Source organism: Schistocerca americana, chromosome 3 (genome assembly GCF_021461395.2).
Source record: "Schistocerca americana isolate TAMUIC-IGC-003095 chromosome 3, iqSchAmer2.1, whole genome shotgun sequence".
NCBI classification, from domain to species: Eukaryota; Metazoa; Arthropoda; class Insecta; order Orthoptera; family Acrididae; genus Schistocerca; species Schistocerca americana.
In genome coordinates, this window is record NC_060121.1 from 749,380,132 (window position 1) to 749,407,926 (window position 27,795).

The 27,795-nt window shown below is 39.8% G+C and overlaps 1 protein-coding gene across 1 annotated transcript; it reads left to right on the plus strand.

Moving 5' to 3' along the window:
- The first annotated feature begins 1,439 nt into the window (after positions 1 to 1,439).
- LOC124607226 lies at positions 1,440 to 27,362 on the plus strand. Its single transcript, XM_047139497.1, has 3 exons — positions 1,440 to 1,853; positions 24,100 to 24,561; positions 26,724 to 27,362. Exons 1-3 carry the CDS (start codon positions 1,544 to 1,546, stop codon positions 26,831 to 26,833), a joined length of 882 nt encoding a protein of 293 aa, XP_046995453.1. The 5' UTR covers positions 1,440 to 1,543; the 3' UTR covers positions 26,834 to 27,362.
- The last annotated feature ends 433 nt before the right edge of the window (positions 27,363 to 27,795 follow it).

Sequence of the window (27,795 nt, forward strand, 5' to 3'; positions counted from 1 at the left end):
TTGTCAATGAAATCTGTGTTGCAAAGTGCATCCCAATAAACCTCTGTCATGGTCACACCAAAATCAGCGTAAAAAGTACGTCCAATAGTACTACCAGTGCTCCTAAAGGTGTATTTGTGAGGAAAAAAACCAGCTATTTCCGTTAAGCGGCGTTTCATGGCATCCATATACACTTCATTATTTGTACTACGTTGTTTAGAATACAAGCATTACTTAGTGAAAAGCACCAACTACTCATAAAAAATTAAAGTTTTCCTTTACTAAAAAAAAAAGGTTCGGTTCCCGGCTGGAGTGGGAGATTTTCTTCCCTCAGGGATTGGGTGTTGTGCTGCCCTCATCATCATTTCTTCCCCATTGTAGACGCGTAAGTCGCCCAATGTAGCGTCGCACTCAATAAGACTTGCACTTGGCGGCCGAACTTGCCGCCTGGGAACTCCCGGCCATGGCCACCATATGATATTTCCATTTTATTGTCATAGTTCAGTGTTATATTTGTGTGTGTATCACGCAGCGTTTGGAAATTTGCTTAGGCAGTTCACGCTAGTAAATTGACAAGACTTTTTAATAGAAACAGTTTAGTTTTTTTCTCCAAAATTTGATTGGTAATTTTATGTAGCATCTTTTATTCTGTTAGTTTTGTGTGTTGAATTTGCTAGTCACATATTGCAACGTAGCACATAGTAACACTGATCACTGAACTACGTAATACAGACTCACACAGGGTCCTTTCTTTAGTTTACAGTTTTAGTTCTCTAATTAATTTAATAGAAGCTAACTGCAGTACTAATATATAGTTATACAATTTCTGATAGTTTGGCCAATTACTGTACCAGGTAGTATATTCATAATTACACCACTTGCATAGTTCAGGACAATAGCACAGTAACAAAGAGTTAAAGGTAGGAAACCAGTACAGGTTTAGATTACGACGTATCTTTTCTTTATTCGGAAAAGCTACAAAGGCTAGATTCGATCCGTCAAGTACAGGATCGATATCTGTACCCTTACATCCCGCCACATAGACATCTTGTTTACTTGCAATGTGATGATGGATACTAAACGATTAAACTACGGCTAATATATACGCGTCGCATTACGCGCAACAACAAGAAGGCGCCCCTTAGAGCAACAGTCACGTGTTTTCTAGGCACGCTCTGAAAACCCGTGCGGAACCGTCAGTGCCTCCGTGCGCACGCGATAGCCGGGAGTCAATAGCGCGTGCTTCCTTCCACTAGCCAATTAACACGTTATATTTTTGGACCATTCCTCACAGAAACACAGGCATGGTGGCAGGGGGGGGGGGGGGGGAGGAAGTTCGTTACGCGTGCTGGGCTTGCAGACTTCTCCCAGGCTCTGCCGCCGCCAGGGTTGGCTGCTGCTGTGTGACTGCCATAAAAGATACACGCGTCTGCCGCCGCGTCCCACAACACAGACGCAGATCCTCACAGCGAGACCCACGCGACACCGCTTGCTGTATGTAGCTTACAAAAACACCGGCATCTTTTTTTTAAAAAAACCACCAAAACACAGTTACGTTTGAATCATGCACCATAGTGTTCAGTATGTATCGGTACTGACTGTTGTGTTGTTGCTGAAGTCTGCTAACAACTCACCGATTACCGCCTTCAGCGCGTCTGAAGTTGACGCAACGGAAAACGAGGTCGTGGATGTGCCGTGTCTCTTTGGTAGACTGAACTGTGACGACCGCTCCGGGAACAGCGATGGACTGATGGGCCGCAGTCTTCAGGAAAACAGTTCTCCGGTGTTCAGCGACAGAACAACAATATCGACGACCGAGAGAGGTGCCAGCAACGACGATGCCGAAGAAACATCCGTAGCTCGTGACGCAAGAGGTTTGTCATACACTTGTTTCATTAAAAATTCACCTTCAGGATCTGCAGAAATCCTTGCGTCTTAGTACATTGTATTGATACCACATTACGGGCAACAGAGAAAGGATACATTTTTACACACAGTTCTTCGTTGGACGCATAATCATTTGCAAGGGACGTCTTAAGCCCATTTGATCCCATGCAAGTATAAAAAAATAAAATTTCTAGTCACATTAAAAGGTTTTTCAGTAGCGCAGTTATTCTGATTAGACTATGTTCGCGGAACGGCTCTATATCTACATCTACATCTGCATGCATACTCCGCAAGCCACCGTGCGGTGCATGGCGGAGGGTGCCCTGCACCGTTACTCGTCATTTTCTTACCTGTTATACTCGCAAAGAGAGCCATGGCAAAATGATTATGTATGTGCCTCCATACAAACTGTAATTTCTCATATCTCATCCTCGTGGTCCTTACGCGAAATGAATGTTGACGGCAGTAGAATCGTTCTGCAGTCATCTTCAAAAACCCATTCTCTAAATTTTTTCCGCTAGTATTCCTAGAAAAAACGTGGCCTTATCTCAGCGAATTCCAATTTGAGTTTCCGAAGCAGCTCTGTAATATTTGCTGGTTGTTCGAACCTACTGCTAAAAAATCCAGCAGCCTGCATCTGAAATGCTTCAATGTCTTCCTGTAATCATTCCTGCTTTGGATCCCAAACACTCGATCAGTACTCAAGAATGGGTCATACTAGCGCCTTATATGGATTCTCCTTTGCAGATGAACCACAATTTCCTAAAATTCTCACAGTAAACCGAAGTCGATCATTCCCCTTCCCTGCTACAGTCATAATATGCTCGTTACATTTCATTTCGCTTCGCGAAGTTACGTCTAAATAATTAGTACACGAGTCCTTGTCAAGCAGCATACTACTAACGCTGTATTCGAACATTACGATTTGTTGTTCCTACTGGTTTGCATAAACTTACATTTTTCTCCATTTAGAACTAGCTGCCACTCACGACACCACATAGAGTAGTTCTAGTGATTTCTAAATGATAAGCTACAACGAGAGTTAATTTTTTCATGGACTGTAATCTAACTTCTTGCCTCCTGGTCCATCTTACAATAGCTCCCAGAACGATAACATTACTCCTTGTGTCTGCCAAAAAGTGGTCAAAGCACGCTCATGGTTTATATTTAGATCTGTCGTACAAATCTCGTTTTTTTCTTATAATGGATAGTATCTGCAACAGAAATTATCTACAAATTATATGCATTAAGATCAAAAATTTCCAGCTAAATCCCAAACATGTTCCATGAACGCGTTCACTTTTTATAAAATTTAGTTTCTAAGAGAAAGCATCAAAGCCGCTCTTGAGGTTCTCAGCGTACAATCTTTCACAGAATTCAGTTTTTTCTATCTCTGTGAGTGAACAAAGTGATGATAAGCACATAGCCCTTCGTGAATATATTGTTGTTGTTGTTGTGGTCTTCATTCATGGGAATGGTTTGATGCGGCTCTCCATGCTACTCTATCCTGTGCAAGCTTCTTCAACTCCCAGTACCTACTGCACCCTACATCCGTTTGAATCTGCTTAGTGTATTCATCTCTTGGTCTCCCTCTACGATTTTTACCCTCCACGCTGCCCTCCAGTACTAAATTGGTGATTCCTTGATGCCTCAGAACATGTCCTACAAACCGATCCCTTCTTCTAGTCAAGTTGTGCCACAAACTCCTCTTCTCCCCAATTCTATTCAATACCTCCTCATTAGTTATGTGATCTACCCATCTAATCTCCAGCATTCTTCTGTAGCACCACATTTCGAAAGCTTCTATTCTCTTCTTGTCCAAACTATTTATCGTCAATGTTTCACTTCCATACATGGCTACACTCCATACAAACACTTTCAGAAACGACTTTCTGACAGTTAAATTTATACTCGATGTTAACAAATTTCTCTTCTTCAGAAACGCTTTCCTTGCCATTGCCAGTCTACATTTTATATCCTGTCTATTTCCACCATAATCAGTTATTTTGTTCCCCAAATAGCAAAACTCCTTTACTACTTTAAATGAATATATTATACTTTACACATTAAGTGAATATATTATAATAGATAATTATGTTCCTAAATTATATTCGAACAGCCTAAGCTTTTGGACTGCTGGAATCGTTCTCAACTTTGTAGACATAAACATTCTGAAACAAAATTTTATCAATGTGTACGAAAAACAACACAGTATTCAGTGTGTCAAACATAAATATACATTGATTGTTGACATTTAATTATCTGTGAGTTTTTCCGTTTACAGTAGTCATAGATATACTTACCTAGTAGAATATAATGATATCGGGAAACAGTACACTGTCATTTTAAATTATTTTATTGATTATAAGTATTTGTAGGTAACTGACTGTCTTTTTCCCAGAACTTTGCAGTAATATCAATATCCGGCAATCTGAGGTGGTGTATTGGCTGCGAAACTGAATTTGCATTATGGAGGAGCGTTGATCAAATCCCCGCCCACCCATCTAGTCTTAGATCTTCCATGGTTTCCGCAGATCGACCAAGATGATTTCCGGGACAAATCTTTTGCACGAACGCAGCCGATATCTTTTTCAATGATCGTACAAAGTGAGATCTAATGACTTGATTGTCGACAGGACAATAAAGACGAATCTTTATTCCTTCGATGCTCAAGACAGCGCAGTGACACACCCGTTACGTATCTGGGCTTCTTGTTGTACTATACGTTTCGAGTTTTATGTGGTACTCAAGAATCACGTGGAACGAGTTCTGGAGTGCATGATTTCTCAAGGCGTAGTTGTGACCCTGCCAATGAACTTAATCATAAAAATGTGCTATATCACACCTGAGACTGACAATGAATGCATTACTATTTCTTTGCAGTTTTCATGACTAATTTACTTTGGTGTCATTTATGCTTGCAGTACCCTCAACGGTCTCTTTGAAACCCATAAACTAAGCCATAACGTTGTTATGGGCTCCATTTTGAGATCGAAGTCACATTTCAGAAACTGATGATTCACTTCATAGTGAGTTACTAGATTCATACTAACGCATTCAATCATCTTCATGGATAATTTCGTTCGTTCGTAGTTTCTTGTTAGTGAAATACGTAAACGGCGATTTGTTTTTCATAACATATGTATCAAACTAATATGGTGCTTGGAAGAGAATACTTCATGTACCACCATTATTTCCACATTTTCTGTCGTATTTGCGAATTGTGTTTGGGAAGAAAGATTGCCCGTAAGACTTTATTTCGGCTTTAATTTCTTTAATTACAGCATCAAAGTCATTTCACGAGGTAGACACGGGAAGAAGTAATATACTGCTTAACTATTCTCCGAATGTACGCTCTCAGAATTATAAAGGAAAATGACATCTTTTTTACGACAAAGATTGTATGAACAAATATTTTCCATAAAATGTTACGTTAAGTCGCCATGTCGTTGTCCGTCGTGAGAGGTAATGCCTGAAATGTGGTATTCTCGGCACACCTTTGACACTATGGGTCTCAGAATATTGAATTCTGTAGCGATTTCTGATATGGATTGTCCCTTGCGTCTAGTTCCAACTAACATTCCTCGTTCAAAGCCAGTTAATTCCCATCGTGCCCCCATAATTACGTCTCATACTCTTCACATGAATCATCTGAGTTCAAATGACAGCTCCGCCAGTGCGCTGCCCTTTTATATATTGTGTACGCGATACTATCGTCATCTGTGTCTGTGCATGTCGCTACAAAAAAAAAATTGTTCAAATGGCTCCGTGGCTCCGAGCACTATGGGACTTAACTTCTGAGGTCATCAGTCCCCCAGAACTTAGATCTACTTAAACCTAACTAACCTAAGGACATCACACACAACCATGCCCGAGGCAGGATTTGAACCTGCGACCGTAGCGGTCGCGCAGTTCCAGACTACAGCGCCTAGAACCGCTCGGCCACACCGGCCGGCTCATGTCGCTATCCCATGACTTCTGCCGCCTCGTGTAGAGTCTCTGCATTTTTACACCAAATATAACGTGGTAAACTTATCACTCACTTCTTAACTACCGTGCAAACGTCATTGGCTCAAACGAGGTGAACCAGTCGTGAGCATAAGAAATATGAACACTGCCTCTCCCCACTAATAACACCATAGTTATCATTCAATAACTTTATATTGTCCAAACATTTTGACAGTTGATGTTTATACTTTCTGTAATCTGTTCTGTACACATACTTTTAGAAAAGACAGTGTTATGGCGTGTAGCGTCGTCAGTCGCGACGCCTCATCTTCTTTCTGTGAGATTTAGTTCGTAATCTCAGAAGACTGAACAGTGAGTACTGACGTATATATGTAGAAACGAACAGTTTAACCACTTAAAATATGTACCTAATATATTTTCTAAATTGTTATCTTGATAATAATTTCCATAGCAAAACACTGTAATTGTAAGCTTGACCGCCGTTCGTATTTACACGTGGAGACTGCGAAAGACAGAGTTATTAAGGACGGCACGAGTAGGGCCAATGATCTAGGAATGATTATTATGTTGGACGTCTGAATGTTCGCTAAAAATGTAAGATCTGAAGTGAAAGATGATCAAAAGGGGAACATTTTAAAGCCAGGAATTTTCTCTGATACTTCGAAGTTGATCAACAGCAGCCTAGAAAGACGTAACAACTGTCGGTAATCTTAATATCAGAATGCTAAGTAACAGATGGAGGTACTATGAGTGGAATCACGATGGAGTTATTCTCCTAGGGCAAGAAAGGAAGCCAACATGCTGCGGATTTCCATACGAGTGAACACGCTGATGAAGGAACAGATAACACTTTTTTTTAATTGAAGGACTTATCAGATGTGTGATTGACGATAAGCATTTGATAATCTTAAGTAACTGTAAAGCTTAAGAGAGGAATGATATGGAAAAGTTAGATACGGGTTCAGGGAAAGAAATAAAGTGGGTAGAAAAGCATCTAGAGTTCTGCAGTGTTTCTTCTGGTCGCAGGGAACATTCTATGCCTATAATAAGAGAGAAGAAAAGACAAAGACATAGAGGTGCATGCAGATGAGAACACAGATCCAGATCGTAGCGTAGCAGTGATTACTAGCATGCTGAACACTTCAAATAAACGATTAAGTGAGATACAGAAAATTTATACGAAAATGAAACACGTCGAAATTCTTGGAGTTTGTAACGCAGACCATAAAAAAATGTGTCAAGAGTAAGCGATGGAATTTAATTGTAATAAAGGAGAAATAATGGTTCAAATGGCTCTGAGCATTATGGGACTTAACATCTGAGGTCATCAGTCCCCTAGAACTTAGAAGTACTTAAACCTAACTAAGTTAAGGACATCACACACATCCATGCCCGAGGCAGGATTCGAACCTGCGACCGTAGCGGTCGCGCGGTTCCAGACTGAAGAGCCTAGAACCGCTCGGCCACGCCGGCCGGCAAGAAATAATGAAGACGGACAACTGGTCCTGAGCACTGTGACATAAAGCGAAAACTAGTTGACATGGGTAACGTAGGAAAGACTCTAACTTATCGATAAAACAGTAAAAACTTAAGATATGAGAGCAGAAGGTGGCGGAATATGTTTCTTAGAGATGGTACCAAGAGGTTGTGTAATGAGGATTAATCACAATGGATGACAAAGAAATATAAAATTTTTTCGAAATATATGATAATAGACAAAATCAGTGTCAAAGAAGAGAGCTAGGTATGGGCTGAAATTGCTATACTTCTGTTCAGTGTAGAAGAAGAGATGTTACGTAGCGGGACAACAAAAAACTAATCTAAGATGGGAGGACCTTTGCCTTCAAGGGGCTAGTGCTCTACCGACATAACTACCCAAGTAAGATTGACTACCAATCCTCATAGCCCCGCTTCCGCCATAACCTTACCTCAAACCTTCCAAACTTCACAGAAGTTCCTCTGTGACATTTGCAGGACTAACACTCCTGGAAGAAACGATATTGCGGAGATATGGTTTAGCCACTGGCAGGGGATTTCAAAGAACGAAATTTCACTTTGCATCGAATTTTCAGCTGATATAAAACTTACTGGCTTATTAAAACTGTGTGGAAGTCTGAGTGTCTAGTCGAAGACTCTTGCCTTTAGTGCTCCTCCTACTTGGTTAATTCAGTCGGTGGAACACACACCCACAAAAATCAAAGATCCTGGTTCGAGTTCCGGGCCGGCACATAGTTTTAATCCGGTAGTATGTTTCATATCAGCTCACATACCTCTGCAGAGTGAAATATTCGTTCTTGGAATTATTTTATCTGAAATGAAAAGTCAAAGAAGCCAGAGACTTCTGTCGGATTTCCAGGTAAGCGTTATCTTAACACTAACGAAGGAAGTAACAATGGATAATCAAATACTCAGTCTTCGACAATTTCAGATCCAGTAACAATACTTGTAATCGTGGGAAAAAAGTACAGGGACAAATGGACAACCAACAAAAACTGAGAGGAAGTAAGAAAAGTGAATGATCAAGGAAAACAAGTCTGTGAGGGTGGAAGGTAGGGTTGCAATATATTCTCACTGTTGGACAAGGTGGACGTCGAAGGAACAGCAATGAAAGTGTGAGTGAACAGACACCAAATCTATACTTTGTGGGCAACGCATTGCTGTGTGCGAGCATGGTGACGGGTCTCTACAGTGGAAGATAGAGTGTGACATCGTTCTCGAGAGACATATTAAGATCACGGAGCAGGGAGGCGTCAATTTGGACTTCAGATTACCACTGCGATCACTTATTCTGAGAGCTCAGAAACGTGTTTCTCCCTATTTTAAATGTCATGAGATTGGTTCTTCGTATCCATGCATGACTTTTGCCGCACACCCTTTCAGCTGCAGTGAAGATGTTATGGTACTCTTGCTGAAAGCAGGGCATCCAGTCGTCTACTAGAGAACGATCTATCGCCCAACAAAGCAGTTATTGTTTCAGTCGCTGAACTGTACTACGAGCTTTAGTGTCTTTTTGATTCGTTGAATCACTTAACACACGTAATTTTATTTCATTTGCACTGTTTCTTTGGATTGTTTGACGTTTTTATCGATGTGCATGAAGTGCCCAACTAGTCATTTTCAGCTTCCTCTTTATACTTTTCTGTGGTAATTCTGAGGCCACGGTAGAGACCATAAAATTCATTCAATCTGATGACCGCGTTTTGTGCTTGTCATAAGTTTCCCTAAGGTTTGATAACTTCGACATCATTTCACATATTAGACATACAGTAACACAGGCTCCATAGAACGAATGCCTGTAATAGAAAAGCTTCTCTCAGTGGTCTGTGTTTGTTGGTAAACACAAGCGGGGAATGCATCCTATCGCTATCAAGATACTAACAATACAGAAATTCCTTTTCCTACAACTAGTTTGAGATTTTACATTTTTGGCCGCATTTATACGAGTATAAACAGATAGGATGTCAGTACCGGAATAGCAAGGGGTACGAAACTGTACACCCTGCTTTCGGTTACACCCTCTACTACGCATTCATAAATGTAGTTATTTAAGATTTGCAAAGTTCTGCAGTACCAAAGGAACGAATGTTATTGTGTAGTGAACTCTGTAGCGTGGTATCGTACATATAGAATTTTCCAAGGAAAGTGGTAACGTGATAGAATTATGTATGTGTTTGGGACAGAACTTCATTTCGAACAACTTTCATGAAAAGGAAAAAAGCTCAAAATCCAAAAGCAAAAATTCTATTAGACACGTTATGTTACAATCACACTTCCTCATGCCTTTAGTAGTCGCAGTCTGGCGTGTTGAGTGAAAACCCATGACGGTCAGCGCTGGTACATTGAAAAATGCTTCAATTCTGGCTATTATTATCAGTTTGTCGTAACTTATACCCTTCCTTAGTACATGTGCAATTGTTTTTCTTGTGTAATCGTGCTTCGTTACAACTAATGATTTCTTGTAGTTTCCACCAACAGTCGACGTCGTAGCTCCAAATTACTGGTAGATGCTTCATCGAAATATTTCAGTTTCAGTGACGTCTTCGATGTAAAACGAAATTTAAGAACGCACATCAAAAGTTCCTGTTGAGTTCTTCAACTGTCATAAAATTTATTGTCTTATTAAGTGAAGGAATGGGGGAATTGTTATACTATGGAATCAAAATAACACATGATGGACAATTCAGAGGAAGTAAGTGCGCAGCTCGTGGACTAGTGGCTAGCGTTGCTGCCTCTGGATCACGGAGCCCTGGGTTCGATTCCCGACCGGGATGGGGATTTTCCCTGCCCGATTACTGGGTGTTTGTGCTGTCCTCATCATTTCATCATCATCATCGTGATTCGTGACGGTGGCAAAATTGGACTGTGAAAATATTGGAACTTTGTAAAGGCGCTGATGACCGCGTAGTTACGTGCCCCACAAACCAAACATTATCATCATCAGGGAACATAAATAACAGAATACCACTTACACAAAGAAATATGCTGGTATTATAAACGGAACTCAATTTAAAAAGATGTTTCTGAGAATGTGCATCTGAATCAGTGCATTGTGTGGAAGTGGATCATGGACTGTACAAAACCCGAAAAGTACCGAGGCGTTTGAGAAATGGTTTACTGAAATATGTTGAAAATTAAGAAATATTGGGTCTCTAAGTAGGTTCGGGGAGTAAAGGAATATGTGAAAAACACTAAGAAGAGAACAGATGATCGAACATGTGTTTAGACATAATAGCAAAAGTGGCAAGGTATTACAAGCACCACAGACAGCAAAAAGTCTACGGGGAAACAGAGACTGGAATATATACAACAGGTTACCTGGAACAAATTGTGTAAATTAAGGAACATTAAATAATAGGGTCTTACTAGATGAGGCATTACAGGTGGTTAGACACGGACTCATATTTGGAAGGATGGAATTTCCCTATATGCCCATCTTGATTTGGGTTTCCGAATCACTAAGGCAAGTGAGGCAAGTATCGAGGTGGTTCGTCAATCAAAGCCAGGGCCGACCACCTATCCTTTTCTCATAGACTACTTGTTCTACGCTCATAAAGCACGTTGTGTATGCTGTATGTTGTACATCCTGACCTATTCATCTGCGTTGAGTTACCTTGACAAATCCTATATCACTGTCAGTTGATCGTTGGATGGGTAAAGAAAAATAAATTATTATTTATTTCTTATGGCTGTGCACCACAGTATGATGGGTATTATAGAATGAATAAATAATGGCACTGCATGTTTGAGGCTGTTCTGGGGTGAACTGACTGACATAGCACAGTGCTCACTTAAGTTTTGAGTTTGTTATAACGTAGAATAGGCAACTGTAATTTTGATTAATATAAAAACATCAGTAACAAGTTGTAGTGTATTCATCGACAAAGAATTGTATCTCTGAGCAGTTAGACGATGAAGCATAGTCACAATATTAAATATTTAATTTTAGATGTGTGGACTCAAACATATTTTATTATCCATGATTGTTGGAGAACAAGTGGCTGATTTCGTAAATATCACTGAACGTATAACTGCAATCCGACATACTTTTTGAATGAGTGATTTATTTCTTACTGCACACTATAACAAACCAAGATTTACTGCTAATTCCGAGTTCAACTAAAGTTTGCGAGCCCACCTTCTTATCAATGATGTTTTTGTTTCTATGTGATAATGTCGTCCTGCAGAAGTTAGTTATCTACAAATTTCACTTTATAATGATCAAAATTCAAAGAGCAGTATGTACCTGAGCAAAATGTAGTATGGTTTTTAATCTTTTACATCATTTGTAACTAATGACACAAAGATACGATTACTTTCCAAATTTTTATTTACATAATGACAAACAGGACTTTATTGTTTATGTAACTGAGAATCATCATTACATTTCAGAAACACATTCAACATCTTCAGAAACAAATTATCTTAATGTAAAAACTAAATGTAAGCAAACTTTAAGAAATGGCATACTTTCAAAATTATAAAATTTATTTTGTAACTGTATAAATTCAGGAATGCAGAAATACAAGTCACTTAGGGATGACATAAATGGGAAGTGAAGGAAAGCTAAGGCTAAATGGCTGCGTGAAAAATGCGCAGAAATCGAAAAGAAATTATTGTCAGAAGGACTGACTCAGCATGTAGAAAAGTCAAAACAACCCTTGGTGAAATTATAAGCAAAGTGCTGTAACATTAAGACTGCAATCGGAATTCTAATGTTAAATGCAGACAGAGCAGATAGGTGGGAAGAGTACATTGAGGGACTCTATGAAGGGAAGGACTCATCTCACGCGACAGAAAAAGGAATGGGACTCGATAGGGAAGAGGTATGGGATGCCCTATTAGAACCAGAATCTAGAAGAGCTTTGGAAGGCTTAAAATCAAATAAGACAGAAGGGATAGATAACATTCTACCAGAATTTCTAAAATCATTAAGGGGAGGGGAAACAAACTAGTATTCACTTCGGTGTGTAGAATCTTTAATACTGGCGATATGCAATCAGATTTTGGAGAAACATCATCCACACAATTCCCAAGAGTGCAAGAACCTACAAGTGTGAGAACTGTCGCACAATCAGCTTAACAGTACATGCATACAACTTGCTGATAAAAATAATAAATAGGAAAATGGGAAAGAAAATTGAAGATGTGTTATATTACGATCAGTGCGATGTTAGGAAAGGTAAAGGCACCACAAAAGCATTTTTCACGTTGTGGTAGATAATGAAAGCAAGCCTGAAGAAAAATCAAGACACGTTCATAGGATTTGTCGACCTGCAAAAGTTTTCGACAATGTAAAATGGAGCAAGATGTTTGAAATACTAAGAAAAATTGGGATAAACTATAAGGAAAGACAGGTAAGATGCAATATGTACAACAATACTAGGAAAAGAGTAGGTTGCTAGGACTGTAAAAATGAGACATTAATTTTCAGAGAGACACAACGAAAAGACTCTTACACGTTTAGCCTTTGGCCAAAGCCTTCTTCAGAAAGAAAACACACACACATCTACGCAAACAAGCGCACTTCACAAACACATGATTGCTATTTCCAGCAGACCGAGTCAGAATGTTTTCTGGTCAGAGCCGCAAGACAGAATGGTAACGTGATGTGAGCTGCGCTGACTTGTGTGAACGTGTATATGTTTTCTTTTCGGATGAAGGCTTTGGCCAAAAGCTAACTGTATAAGAATCTTTTAGTTGTGCCTGTCTACAGTTTAATATGTCGTCATTATGTTGAGTAGTAAACTATCCTTTTCTGAACAGTGTTGATATTTTAACCAGGACTTTCCATTGTTTAAGGATACAGGGTACTTACAAATGGTGGAAAAAACGAATTTTTATGACTTTCCTAAAATTCTATAGTCTTTCCTGATTACATTGATATGTACGTTATAGGGTTCCAAATGCAAAGTGACCTATATATACCAAATTTTTAAGTTACGGTTATGTATGCCGCCATGCTCCCTTTATTTCTGTTACAGAAACTAGTCTTATTTCGAAAATAACTGTGAACTTTCCGTTTTCAGCGATTATACGTACGATACATTGTATATGTTGGTAACAGTGCACGTTTATAGTGTCTGTAAATGATTATTTTTGCTAGTATTTACTTATGCTTCGCTTAAGCAGTTTGTTCATGTATTGCTGAATGTTTGTTGGCCAATTGCTACATATAGTTGTGGAAGTACATATCCTTTAGTGTTCAATAAATACGAACTCTGCCATGCATCAAGAAATTCAGTTAAAGGAAATTCTGTGGTAACCAGTTCACAAACAAAGCAAGCCACGCTGTTGAAAGTAACCTATGTATCAGTTCTTCGTGGAAGAAACCCACATGGGACGCCTTCTGGTGATTCAGTTTTCTTTTGTTAACAATGGCGCTGTTTGTAGTGAATTTGTTGTTGTTGATGTGGGCATCTTATCTTCTTTGATAAAGGAAGTGGCGAAATGTAAACGATGTGATGGTGTAGGCTGTCTGGAAATAACTGAACAACAAAGCAGCAGGAAGGGTTTAGCGTCAAAATTAGTTGCACTGTGTAGATCCTGCAATAAATCTACCCTCGAAAATGACTTCGAACATTGTGCATAATTCATATGATGTGAATTTGAAGTTAGTGTATGCAATGCGTCCAATAGGAAAAGGAAAAAAGGCTGCTCAAACGTTTTGTGGTTTGATCGACCATCCTCCTCCTACAAGTAGGTTCAGCAAGTACATAAAAATACTTTTAGGTGCCTTGACGCTTGTGTCTAAAGCATCTATGAAACATGCAGTAGGAGAAACTGTAAATATTAGTGGAACCAGGGACATTGCTGTTGCACTTGATGGGACATGGCAACGTCAAGGACATTGTTCCTTAAATTGTGTTATAAGTGCTACTTCTCTGGAGAATGAAAAAGTTGTTGATGCTGAGTGCTTATCTATGTACTCCCACACCTGCCATGGTAACACTGAAGGACATATTGAACATAAGTGTTTTAAGAATTAGAATTAAAAGGAGGTATGGAGTATGATGGAGCTCTACAAATATTTCAGAGGTCGGTGCCTGTTTACAACTTTAGATATACGAAGTACCTAGGCGATGAGGACTCAAGCTTTCAATAAAAAGTAAGTGTTCAATGTTTGTGGTGATACTTTGGTAACAAAACTGGAGTGTTGTGGACGTTTGCAAAAGAGGATGGGTGCTACATTGAGGAAGCTAAGAAGAGAAATGAAAGGAAAGTTTCTATCTGGTGGAAAATCTGTGTCTGGCCGAGGCAGATTGACAGAAACTGAAATAGACGTTCTTCAGAGTTATTAAGGACTGGCCAGTAGAAGTACTGCACCTGTGAATGATGTTACGGCAATGAGAAAAGCTGTATGGGCCACCTACTTTCATAAGATGTCCACAGATGACCAACCTGTTCACAGACTTTGCCTAAAGGAGCAGATCCTTGGTGTGACTACCAAAAAGCAAAAGAAAGTGGTCAAATATACTATCATAAGCAATCTCGTCCTGAGCCTGTTATGAATGAAGTAAAACCAAATTTTAGAGACATGAGTGACCCTGTTCTGCTTAGTAAACGTCTTAATGGGGGCACTCAGAATACAAATGAAAGTTTCAACCATTGCATATGGGAAAGATTACCAAGAATGTTTTTGAAGGACTAAATAAATTGCAAGTTGCTGTAATAAATGCAGTGATATGTTTCAATGATGGAGTGATAGGAAGGTTGGAAGTCCTGAGAAATTTATGCATAAAATGTGGCTCTAATATGGAAGATATATTGCTTGCATGTGACGGACAACAGGTGCATGAAGCTGAAAGATTCGCTTTTCAAGTTACCAAAGAAGCAAGAAGTGCTAAAAGCAATGCCAAGAGGAAGCCTGAAGATAAAGAAATGCTGCAGGATAAGACTGTGCTTCAGGAATGTTCTGAGGCACAGTTTAATTGGACTTATATCTTCATTCACAATTTCTACATTTACATCTACATTTATACTCCGCTAGTCACCAAGCAGTGTGTGCCGGAGGGCACAATTCGCGCCAAAGTCATATTCCCCCCCCCCCCCCCCCCCTCTGTTCCACTCGCGGATCGCGCGAGCGAAAAATGCTTGTCTGAACGCCTCAGTACTAGCTCTTATTTCCGTTATCTTTGAATGATGATCATTACGCGATTTGAAAGTTGGTGGTAATAATATATGCTCTATATCCTCGGTGCAGATTGGATTTCGGAATTTAGTGAGCAGCCCCTTCTGTTTAGCGCGTCGTCTATCTGCAAGTGTGTCCCACTTCAAACTTTATATGAGATATGTAACGCTCTGGCGATTTCTAAATGTACATCACGAATCTTGCCGCTCTTCTTTGGACCTTCTCAATCTCTTGAATCAGACCCAATTGGTAAGGGTCCCATATAGACGAACAATACTCCAAGACTGGACGAGCTAACGTATTGTAAGCTATTTCCTTTGTTGAAGGACTGCATCGCTTCAGGATTCTACCAATAAACCGCAATCTAGAGTTTGCCTTACCCGTTACTTGTGCAATCTGATCATTCCATTTGAGATCATTTCGAATAGTCACACCCAGACACTTGACTGATGTTACCGCTTCCAAAGACTGATCATTTATTTTGTACTCATACATTAATGGGGATTTTTGCCTTGTTATACGCAGTAGGTTACACTTACTAATATTGAGAGATAACTGCCAGTCGTTACACCACGCATTTATTTTCTGCAAACCTCATTGTTTTTTTCACAACTTTCGTGTGATACTACTTTCCTGTAGACTACAGCATCATCGGCAAACAGTCTAAGGCCGCCGTCAATACCATCAGCCAGATCGTTTATGTAAATCGTAAAAAGCAGAGGACCTATTACGCTGCCCTGGGGCACACCTGAAGTTACTCTTCTTTCTGTTGAAGTTACCCCGTTCAGGACGACATACTTCTCCCTGTCTTAGAAAACTTCCTATCCAACCGCATACGTCATTGGATAGACTGCAAGCGCGCACTTTTTGTAGCGAGCGACAGTGTGGAACTGACTCGAACGCCTTTCGAAAGTCGAGAAATATGGCATCAACCTGGGAGCCGGTATCTAAAGCCTGTTGTATATCATCCACAAAGAGGGCCAGCTGTGTCTTGCATGACCGCTGTTTCCTAAAACCGTGCTGATTTCTGCAGATGAGCTTCTCAGAGTCTAGACAGGTTATTACGTCTGAACACAAAATATGTTCCATGATTCTACAAGTTGTATTTTTCAGAAGTCAGCTACAAATATTTCCTAAAGTTTATAAAGCATTGCTGTAATTCCATTCTGTAACTTGCAGTAGTACATACTTATGTAGCAGACCTAAGCTTTATTGCACAATCAAGCAAATATTACAAAAAATAACATTTTTATTAGGAAGAAATTATAAAATTAAAATGTAAGACGTGATATTTTTTATCCTTGTAATATACATAATAGGTGGAATTGGATAGGTCTAGTACCTCAGCCATCATGTCAAGTATATCTCGTAAATATTTAGTGTCCTTCAAATGCGTAACATTGGATTAAATGGTATCTCAATTTGAGGAAGCATTTTAGAAAAAAATTTCATCAATTTCTTTGTAATATTTTAATAACACTAAGCAGGTTCAAATATATTCAAAGTAGTTATAATTTATTTAAAAAGCGTGCTGCATTACCTGATATCAACAAAAAATCTGTAAAACATATACATTATAAACAGTGCCTGAAAGAAATAGGTGTTGGTTTTTACATAATATCGAGCCAAAAAAGTACTCTGAACCTTTAAAGAATGATTACACATGTGAGCTACATTTTATGTGCAGCAATGGATGACTTAACATGCACCAAATGCAAATGTGTAGTGTCGCCTATTTTTCAACGCAAACTTTCCGAATTTCTTGCAGTAACTATGCCCACTAACGGAATGATAAGTAGTTCATCACACGAGTGACAAAATAAGCTTTGAGATATGTGATAATCATTTTTTTTCAAACAGTTTCTATAAAATTTCTTGACAAAGATCGAAGATCGAGTGGGAGGGCCGTGACATATTGTTTCGTCTTGAGGGTTAACTGGCGTTATCTGAGAATTTATGCCCTGTAATTATTCTTTTAACTTGGAAGTATTTACTATCTATTACCAATCTAAGGAAAATGGATTGTACGTGTTTCACTTTGTTCTGGTCACAAGCCGCAATGAAACAGCCAGCATGAAATATTAACAACACACTCGTATCTCATAAACGGTTTGAAAAATCGAAATAAGATTTTGCAGATTGTTTCGTCTTGAGGGTTAACTGGCGTTATCTGAGAATTTATGCCCTGTAATTATTCTTTTAACTTGGAAGTATTTACTATCTATTACCAATCTAAGGAAAATGGATTGTACGTGTTTCACTTTGTTCTGGTCACAAGCCGCAATGAAACAGCCAGCATGAAATATTAACAACACACTCGTATCTCATAAACGGTTTGAAAAATCGAAATAAGATTTTGCAGATTGTTTCGTCTTGAGGGTTAACTGGCGTTATCTGAGAATTTATGCCCTGTAATTATTCTTTTAACTTGGAAGTATTTACTATCTATTACCAATCTAAGGAAAATGGATTGTACGTGTTTCACTTTGTTCTGGTCACAAGCCGCAATGAAACAGCCAGCATGAAATATTAACAACACACTCGTATCTCATAAACGGTTTGAAAAATCGAAATAAGATTTTGCAGATTGTTTCGTCTTGAGGGTTAACTGGCGTTATCTGAGAATTTATGCCCTGTAATTATTCTTTTAACTTGGAAGTATTTACTATCTATTACCAATCTAAGGAAAATGGATTGTACGTGTTTCACTTTGTTCTGGTCACAAGCCGCAATGAAACAGCCAGCATGAAATATTAACAACACACTCGTATCTCATAAACGGTTTGAAAAATCGAAATAAGATTTTGCAGATGATAACATGCAAAAAGAAGAGTATTTTCCTACATGATTAATTTGAAAAAATACCATATCCAGCGCGATATGCAAGCAGATATACAGTTTCTCAATGAAATAATGTGATTTTGAAGGTGAAATGAAACTTGCTTTGAGTTTGAACAATATACATGAAGAAACTGACATTTATTTTTATGACCATTTTCATAAACTACTGATTTGTTTTACTCTCAGTTGCTAATTTAATAATGTACTATTGTAGGATTTCCACCGTCAAAAGAAATAGATTTTGTCATTGCGAGGGGATAAGTTACACATTATTTAAAACTCATCAATGATGACGTTTCTTTCAAGAAAAAAAAAGAGAATAAGAAATCTCGGCAACATAAATCGCTGCTTCTGTTGAAGTTCTGTATGTAAAACACTGAGAATTCTGTATCCTGGTGCATTTTTAATAATAAATGATTGGAACTGAACCTGACCAGGGGATTTTCTTTCTGTATCTCAATGCTATGAGAAATATGAAAATGTTTCAGTTTGCAGAATCCTCTACACTACTCAATAATGTGTAATCAGCTTCAGTATCTTTGTCGATGTAAGAGATGTTTGTGGTGGAAAGGTACAGTCCTTCACTTTGAATGTGGATGGGAACTGAAAAATGGCTTACTTTAGGCTGCTGATTGTTTTCAGATTTCTCAGGTGATTGAGATACGGAAATAAAATCCTTTGGCCAGGCTCATCAACGGTCATTCATTATTAAAAATGGAGTTCTTATGCCCTTTTCCTTCAGTGATGAACTTTACTAACACCTGACTTCTCTTGTTGCCATGTTAAAATCTGCTTCTTTTGCCAAAACTTAGTATACTTCCAACTATTCATCTCATCAACAATCTAATGAAGTTGAAATTGCTTAAGAATCCTGAAACAGTTTATTATTAAACTATAAACAGAGGATAAGAAACATTGATAGTTTATGAATAAGCTGAATCTGACATTAAAAATAATCCTATAACTTCTTCACTTACACTGTTGCAAACTCCGCAGTAATTCTGGTTACACCAGCTGTAGATGTCCATTAAAAGCTATAGTCTTTCACTGAAAATATATATAGTTGCTTGAATATCGTTGTGGATATGAGAATTTTGCATATTAATCATATGGTAAAATACTCCTCTCTTCGCATGTTATCGTTTGAGAAAGTCTAGTTTCAATTTCTCAAACCGTTTATGAGATACAATGGATGTTAGAGAATAATTAGTTGTGGCTTTTACTCTGGCACATCTGACTGGAACTCTGTGCTATACATACGTACCAGTTTCTTTAGATCAGAGGCAGATAGTGATATCCTCCTTAAGTTCAATGAATAATTTAATGTGTTAACTACAGTTCATATGCAGCAATACATCTCACAACATGCACTAAACCCAAATTCGTAGCGACCCATATTTTTCAATGGGCACTTTCTGAAATTCTTGCATTGCTTTATTTATACTCAAAATATCACAATAACTGTGACCTTCAACGAAATAATAGGCAGTTCGTCAAGAAACTCACAAATGAAGCGTTCAAATGTGTTAGAACCAATATTTTTACTAAGCAGTGTCTGTAAAGTCGTTTGAGAAAGCTTGGAGATTGACCAGCAGGCATGTGACGCTCGTTTCGTCTCGAGGGTTAACCAGCGTTGTCCGTGAGTTGCCACGCTGTAGGCTGAGGCGTCAGACGCTAAGCAGGATTCCCGACTGGGCAGCAAAGGTAGCATTTAGAGAACCTTATAAGGAAAGCAGCAACGGAGCTATCACAGGAAACATGCACAGCTTCTTATAATATAGCAGGCTAGCAGACGGCAAAGCCTGCTAGGGAGCTGTCGCATCGGCGAACAAATAAGTTTACGCTGAATCTTAATGAGATTGGGTTTTCAGTATGCTCCTGTTGGATGAGTAGCGTTTGGCGACTAACAACATAATCGAGCTGCCCCGTATGCAAGGAGCAGGGGCCAACAGGTGTGGGGAGCAGTGGTGCTGTAGACTTGGAGTCTGTGGCTGCGGTGACAGGTGGTGATTGGCTCCTGGCACATTATAGTAGCATAACAGTGTACCAGGAGGACAGAGTAGCCCCTGTAATCTGGGAGCAAAGGTGCAGCCTAGTTTGAAAACATACACTTGCGGATCTGAGTGGCAGCTGATGGCTGACGATATCGAGAGAGCTCTGCTGGATACAGGAATAATGGATCGGATGGTGTTTTGCTCAATCCCGGCATGATTGTGCTGGAGTGCACAGACATGGCTGTGATTAAAATATCGAAACATAACACCTGCAGCTGGCTGAAGATGTTTTGATTCGACGTTTTACACACTTCAAAAAAAGTTTTGCATCTTCCCAGTTCCCAGAACTCCTGTAGATAGACGTTGACTGTGAATACTGAATCACAGACACAGTCCCTTTGAGTGTTCAGAGATATCACTGAACCGGTCCAAAGATGTAAACAACCATGCATGAGCATATTAGACGGAAGTGTTCCGACTGCCGACCATTTCCAGTCATTCCCCCAGGAATGTCTGTAGTTCAACCATGCCTAGACGGTCAGTACCGCGATTAGATCGCATCCGCATTGTTACTTTGTGCTAGGAAGGGCTGTCAACAAGTGAAGTGTCCAGGCGTCGCGGAGTGAAACAAAGTTATGTTGTTCGGAAATGGAGGAGATACAGAGAGACAAGAACTGTCGATGACATGCCTTGCTCATGCCAACTGTACGCAATAGGCTGCATGATGCGCAACTTCCTCCCGACGTCCGTGGTGAGGTACATCATTGCAACCACGACACTATGCAGCGCGGTACAAATGGGCCCAACAACATGCCGAAAGGGCCGCTCAGGATTGGCACCACGTTCTCTTCACCGATGAGTGTCGCATATGCCTTCAACCAGACAATCGTCGGAAATGTGTTTGGAGGCAACCCGGTCAGGCTGAACGCCTTAGACACACTGTCCAGCGGAGGCAAGAAGGTGGAGGTTCCCTGCTGTTTTGGGGTGGCATTATGAGGGGTTGACGTACGCAGCTGGTGGTCATGGAAGGAGCCGTAAGGGCTGTACGATACGTGAATGCCATCCTCCGACCTACAGTGCAATCATATCGGCAGCATATGGTTTGGCATTCGTCCTCATTGCCGACAATTCGTGCCCCCATCGTGCACATCTTGTGAATGACTTCTTCAGGATAATGAAATTGCTCGACTAGTGGCCAGCATGTTCTCCATACATGAACCCTATCGAACATGCCTGGGATAAATTGAAAAGGGAGGTTTAAGAACGACGTGACCCACCAACCATTCTGAGGGATCTACGCCGAATCGCCGTTGAAGAGTGGGACAATCTGGACCAACAGTGCCTTGATGAAGTTGTGGACAGTATGCCACAACGAATACAGGCATGCATCAGTGCAAGAGCACGTGCTACTACGTATTAGAGGTAGCGGTGTGTACAGAAATCTGGACTACCACCTCTGAAAGTCTCGCTGTATGATGATACAATATGTCCTGTGTGGTTTTCATGAGCAGTAAAAGTTGCGAAAATTATGTTTTTGTTGATCTCTATTCAAGTTTTCTGTACAGATGCAAAATTCTTTTTGATATGTGTATACAGAACAGCCGAGGTCTCTTAACCATCTCTATAAAGATAGACTTACAGAGATTTGACGTATTTAATGCTGAGTGCTCTGTACATAATATTGCTCAAGAGATCATTGCAGTGTGTGGTTAGCAACTTTTGATACTTGTTACGTATTTCGTGGTTTACCACAGTTAATTGACTTAGTTGTGTGCTCGTTGTGTTTTGAAACGGTGCTGGTGGTTTTTCACTATCTACTACAAGAGACTTCAGATACAACATCAATGACACAGTGACCTTACTTACTTTATTTAGTTTCATTGTTACCGTTTGTGGGAAGGCTTTACGGAAAATTAGTTTTTACATCGTAGAAACGTTGATCTTAAATTATGAAGTTTTGATGTTGGTATTATGATACCTTCCAGAACTGAGATTTAGCCATCTTAAGGTCTAGCGAAATTCTTATCACCTGATATTATTCATATTGCCATATAACATGTGTGTTTGCAAGGAAGGTTTAGAATTTGTGTAATTTTTTAGCTTAAGACTGCGTCACAATGTAACACATCAGTTATGTTAACGTATTTATTCTGTGTAATTTTGCTTTTACTTGTAATACTTTTTTCTTTAGTTTAGTGTTTTAGTGTTGGCTTGTTCATTAGTCTCTGATCAAGGATTTTGAGTATTACTGAGCTAGAAATCCTTATGAATTGTGAGACTTGTAACATGATAGTGAACTATTGATACTAGTATTCCTCTCACAGAACATTTTATATTGTTTTTAGGCATTATTATTATTTACTTTGAACTATTAATAATAAAGTTATATTATTATTTTCTTGTTTGATTGTTTTAGGACAAATTACTTAATAGTTTAGTGACTGTGTTGAATACCTGTGTTGTTAATAAACGGTATTACTGCTAAATCATCATTACATCTTAACAACTTCCAGCCACATGCACTCCACAGCCTTTGTTCCTGCTAACGCTAATTTTTCACGCAATTCACCAAACCATCTGCGAAGATTAATTACCTTTTCAGAGATGCTTTTACCATAAAATGACGTTAGAAAACAAAGTAATGTAGAGTGAGGTACTTGCCCATGACTGCTTGACTCAAACATTTGTTGTGACAACCAGTCTGCAGACAATACCACTTAGAAAGGACTCTTGGCCTTGGACATTCAGGAGCAGTGGACATGCAAGATCTCATCATCGACACTCATGAGCTGGCAGAGAGATGCATTGCAACGATGAGATGTTGTGTATCACCTACCTTGTTCCATTGTCGTTGGTTTTTCCCTGTCCAGAAACAGTTCATTGCCTCGCCGCTTTAGTGTAAATAGAAAATCAAATGAAATGATTGTATGGCATTGTGGAGTGGGAGGCCCCATGTGGGGAAGTTCTGCCGCAGTATTGCAAGTCCTTTTCTTTTTGACACCACTTCGGCGACTTGCGAGGCAATAATGATGAAAAACACACAACACCCAGTCATCACGAGGCAGAGAATATCCCTGGTACCGCCGGGAGTCGAACCCGGGACCCCGTGCGCTGGAAGCGAGAACGCTACCGCACGAGCTGCGGACAGTGTAAATAATTAGCATAAGACGTAAATAGTGCTTCCAAAAAGGAGATGACTAACGCGTTGAGCTTAGGGTGTGACTACGTTAACATGCTGACTTAGCTCTTTTTATTCCGGCTTTGAAACTCAAGGGTGCTCTTGGCAATTTTACTAGTTCCCGTCGATTTCGTTGCACGTCCTGTATCTGAATGTAGGGACAGTGCATTGTGTAACAGGGCACAGAGGTCAACGTATAGCTGGAAGACATTATGACATGACCTATGAAAAGCAGGTGTCAGTCCACTGGAGAAACTGCAAAAACAAGCATGATACAGGAACAACTTTTTAAAACGTCTCAAGCAACAGGCATCTTACAGCATCGGAAACACACCAGAATGTAGTAAATAAATAAATAATAATAAAGTAGAGAGTAAATTATGGGGAGTCACATCAAACTAGTCAGAAGACAGATGAAGCAAAAGAAATAGAAAGGAAGCATTAGTGTCTCCCCACACATTTCTCAAAGAATCCCTGTGGTTTGTAAATTGTATTGACACTTGGACATTTCTTCTATATTTTTTGTCTCTGTTATTTGCTCTTATAGCCTATTTCTTCTTTCAGCAAGTTGTGTGTTAACTTCCATTGTTGCCTCGATGCTGATGCTGTGTGACTGCTTCCAGGATACATGCGGCGCGCAAGTAAGGTGATCGCGCCGCTGGTGCTGGGCTTCGTGCTGGCCAGTGTGGTGATGGGCGGCGTGACGGCGGTGAAGCTGTTCCTGGTGAAGGCGCTGCTGCTGAGCCAGCTGGCGCTGGGTGCGGCGCTGCTGCTGGCCGCCAAGTCGCTGCTGTCCGCCGTGGGCGGGGGTGGCTACCCCTCCCACCAGCCCTACCTGCACCACGTGCAGCCGATACACCCGCCGCTGGTGGAGCCCTCGCCCTACCACCACAACCCCTACGCAGCTGAACACCACTTCGCTCCCTCTATGGAGGGATATCCCGACTATGGCTACCACGCAGTTGGAAGATCACCAGAGGCAGTTCCAGTGGAGCAAGAAGATCTTCAAGCGCACTATTCCAATCAAGTGGCGGCAACGGCGCCAGCTGCCGCTGCAGCGCGGAATGCCACCTCCAGGATGGACGGTGAATGAGCTATAAACCATCCCCACATTTCTTTGCTTGCTCCAACCTCTCTGCCACCGCTATGAGTTCCTCATGAGACCCACATCGTGTGTTCTTTATTCCTTAACCACAAAAAGAGAAGCCACTACTTCGTCAATTAAAAAGTGAAGCTGTCACTGGGCCTGAGGTTGACTTGAACATAGCAATGCTTTATTGGTTCTCTTTGTGGTATGTGGACGTCTTCCTGCAACCTATGAATTCATTAAACCAACCAAGTAAAGGGAGACCTATAGGTTTTTAAACTTCTTACTGGTGACTATTCTCGTATATCTGCATAAATGTTGCTAAAACTGCGACGCAATATTATCTTTGAATCCTCGCTATTCCATCATTAAGGTATAGACATTTTCAGCGAAACGGTCTACTTCGTAATGGAATCTGTTTTTCAGGATATTAGTGAAAGAACGAAGAAACATGCCAGTAGAAGGGCCTCTGGGAGAATCAGTTTCGGTTCCAGAGAAATGTTGGAACATGTGAGGCAACACTGAACCTAGGACTTACCTTAGAAGACAGGTTGAAGAAACACAGCTTACTTTCACAGCAGTTACAGATTTAGAAAAAGCATTAGGCAGTGTTTGCCTAGTCTACTTCAAAAAAATCGTTCAAATGGCTCTGGGCACTATGGGACTTAACAGTTGTGGTCATCAGTCCCCTATAACTTAGAACTACTTAAATCTAACTAACCTAAGGACATCACACACATCGATGCCCGAGGCAGGATTCGAACCTGCGACCTTAGCAGTCGCGCGGTTAGTCTACTTTCTTTGAAAATTTTAAGGTAACGAAAATGGCATTAAGAGCCACAACTTCAACTCAACATTTGCATAACAATAAATCAAGAAGGATAACTGCCCTGAGACATCCACTAATACGATGATTTTCTTAAATTATTTTAAGATCTTTAAAGTTTAAAAACATTAAAAAAATTGTATAAGAATATTAAAATGCCTGTATTCACATTATCAAAACATTAGAGCTAAAAAGCCTGGAGCTATTTACCTAACATTCGCTGTCCGTCAATAAACACCACTAAAAGACCATATGTCAATGAATAAAACAGGCTGATGCATGGATTCCACTCGAATACTGTGGATATGGTCTAAACAAATTGTACCTTACTGACCCAGCGTTAAGGAGAAAACATGTGAAAAACTACTTTAAAAGATTTAATAGTGCTTACAGCAAAATGGAGAGATATTCTAAGTAATCTGGATAAACTGTGTCAAGCAAACAGCTTTTGACGGAAAATAGAACCTCAAAATATTTGAGTATATTTTAACATTCTTATTCAAACGTTTTCTAAAGTTTTTGAAATTTTAAAAATATTTAAACAATTTTAGAAAATTATCATATGGGAAGATGTCTCAGTGTAGTTATTCCTTCTTGACTTATTATTATGCAGATTTTCACCTGAAGATGTGATTCTTAGAGCCACGAAACCGTTATTGATCTGAAACTAAAGGGCTAAATACAGCGAAAACTGTTTAGTAATACCCAAGATGTGAGACCTTAACTTTTCCCGGCGAATTGAATGTTCAAATGACTTATGGGCTTGCTGCCGGGTGACGTCGTCGACCACCGCCGATATTTCGACAGGAACACACCCTGCCATTCTCAAGGCACAACTGCAAGGAGGAAGCAATGTGCAAGGGAATTTAATACCTCGATTCACAGAGGAGAAACAAGGAAGATACCACACACAGAACAAGTAACTGCAGAGTCAACACACAACCCAAGATAAGCAACATCAGAAATGTCGATAGTGACTATTAATCAACAGGTGAGGTAGGACTAATTCTGTCCCTCTGTTCCCTTGCACATTGCTTCCTCCTTACAGTTGTGCCTTGAGAATGGCAGGGTGCGCTCCTGTCGAAATATCGGCCGTGGTCGACGACGTCACCCTGCAGCTAACCCGTATGTTATTTGAATACCCAAGATGATTATGCATAACTGTGGTTGCCCTATCTAAAGGTTGTCTGCATACCTCAGAGATGTCTTAGGTGTAATGTCAACTAGTCATAACATTGTTAGTTTACTGGGCAGTTTACAGATTGAATAGCCTTTAGATTATTGCGAACATGCTGTTCTCTCACTAAATTATTACGTGTGTTTCTCCGTTTCAGTGCGGCCGTTACCAACAGGTGGCATCACCCTGGTCAAGAGCCAGTCACACCACGCGCCTGTGGTGGTCTACCGCAAGGTGGTGTCCACGGGACGTGCTGCCGCCAGTTAAGAACACGTCCGCGAGATGCGAGCCATCAGCGCTCTGAGTCTTTCATTTATACACTTATTTATTAATATATTTATTTATTTAATCACCGAATAAACTATTCCTTACCTCACATTTCAGCAAGTTGCCCTGAGATAACATTTAATTCCAGGGAATTAAAGCAATGAAACATCTGCTTCAAAGAGTCGTTATGTTGTACGGGCGGGCTGCCATCAGTTAAGACCAGCACTCTTGTGTCCTTCGATTAAACACTTATTTAGTTACTTATTTAATCATCGAGTAATTTTCTCTCAGCTCACAGTTGAGCAAGCTGGCCTGAGATAACATTTAATTTCAGGAAACTGAAGCAACTAAACAGCTACTTCAAAGATTCATTACGTTGTACGGATCTTCGTTTGTGCAGTACCGCGTACTTCGTCTGGATGCAGCATATGTTGTCTCTGTCTGATATTGAACTTTGTTCACTACTTGTAATATGTTTGAAAGAATCAATAACAGTGCTGTTGACTAATTACTGTAACATAATTTTCAATAAACAAGCAGTTTTCTTAATGTGTGTTTGGGGAAAAAATGTACAATAAATTTTCCAAATCCATGGTAAATACTAATAACACCCGTGTTTCTTTAAATAGCGCGTGTTGAGAATATACAAAAAGAATTGTGGCGTTGTTTTACTTAGTATACACAATTACAGATGGAAAGAACTAAACTTTTATTTTGTTTTACTTTTTAGTGCTGTAAAATCAAAGAATTTATTGGTTTTGTAACTATGAAAGTGAGCATATGCAGTGTCTAACAACAAAGTAATAGATACAAAGGTGATCATTACTGTATTCCGTAAAGACTCTATTTTAAATTTGATGTCTGCATGTATTGTGTGTTGATTTCGGAACTTCAATGTACGCTGCTAAATAGTTTGACATATTAAGACATGTTGGCACCCATAACATTTTATAATGGCTTGT

What these genes read in the sequence shown, in the direction of transcription:
- LOC124607226 (XM_047139497.1), top strand. Translation starts at nt 1,544, where the DNA reads ATGCACCATAGTGTTCAGTATGTATCGGTACTGACTGTTGTGTTGTTG. An exon ending in CGTAGCTCGTGACGCAAGAG is followed by an intron (nt 1,854 to 24,099) that starts GTTTGTCATACA and finishes GACTGCTTCCAG; the next exon opens with GATACATGCGGCGCGCAAGT. An exon ending in TGCCACCTCCAGGATGGACG is followed by an intron (nt 24,562 to 26,723) that starts GTGAATGAGCTA and finishes TCTCCGTTTCAG; the next exon opens with TGCGGCCGTTACCAACAGGT.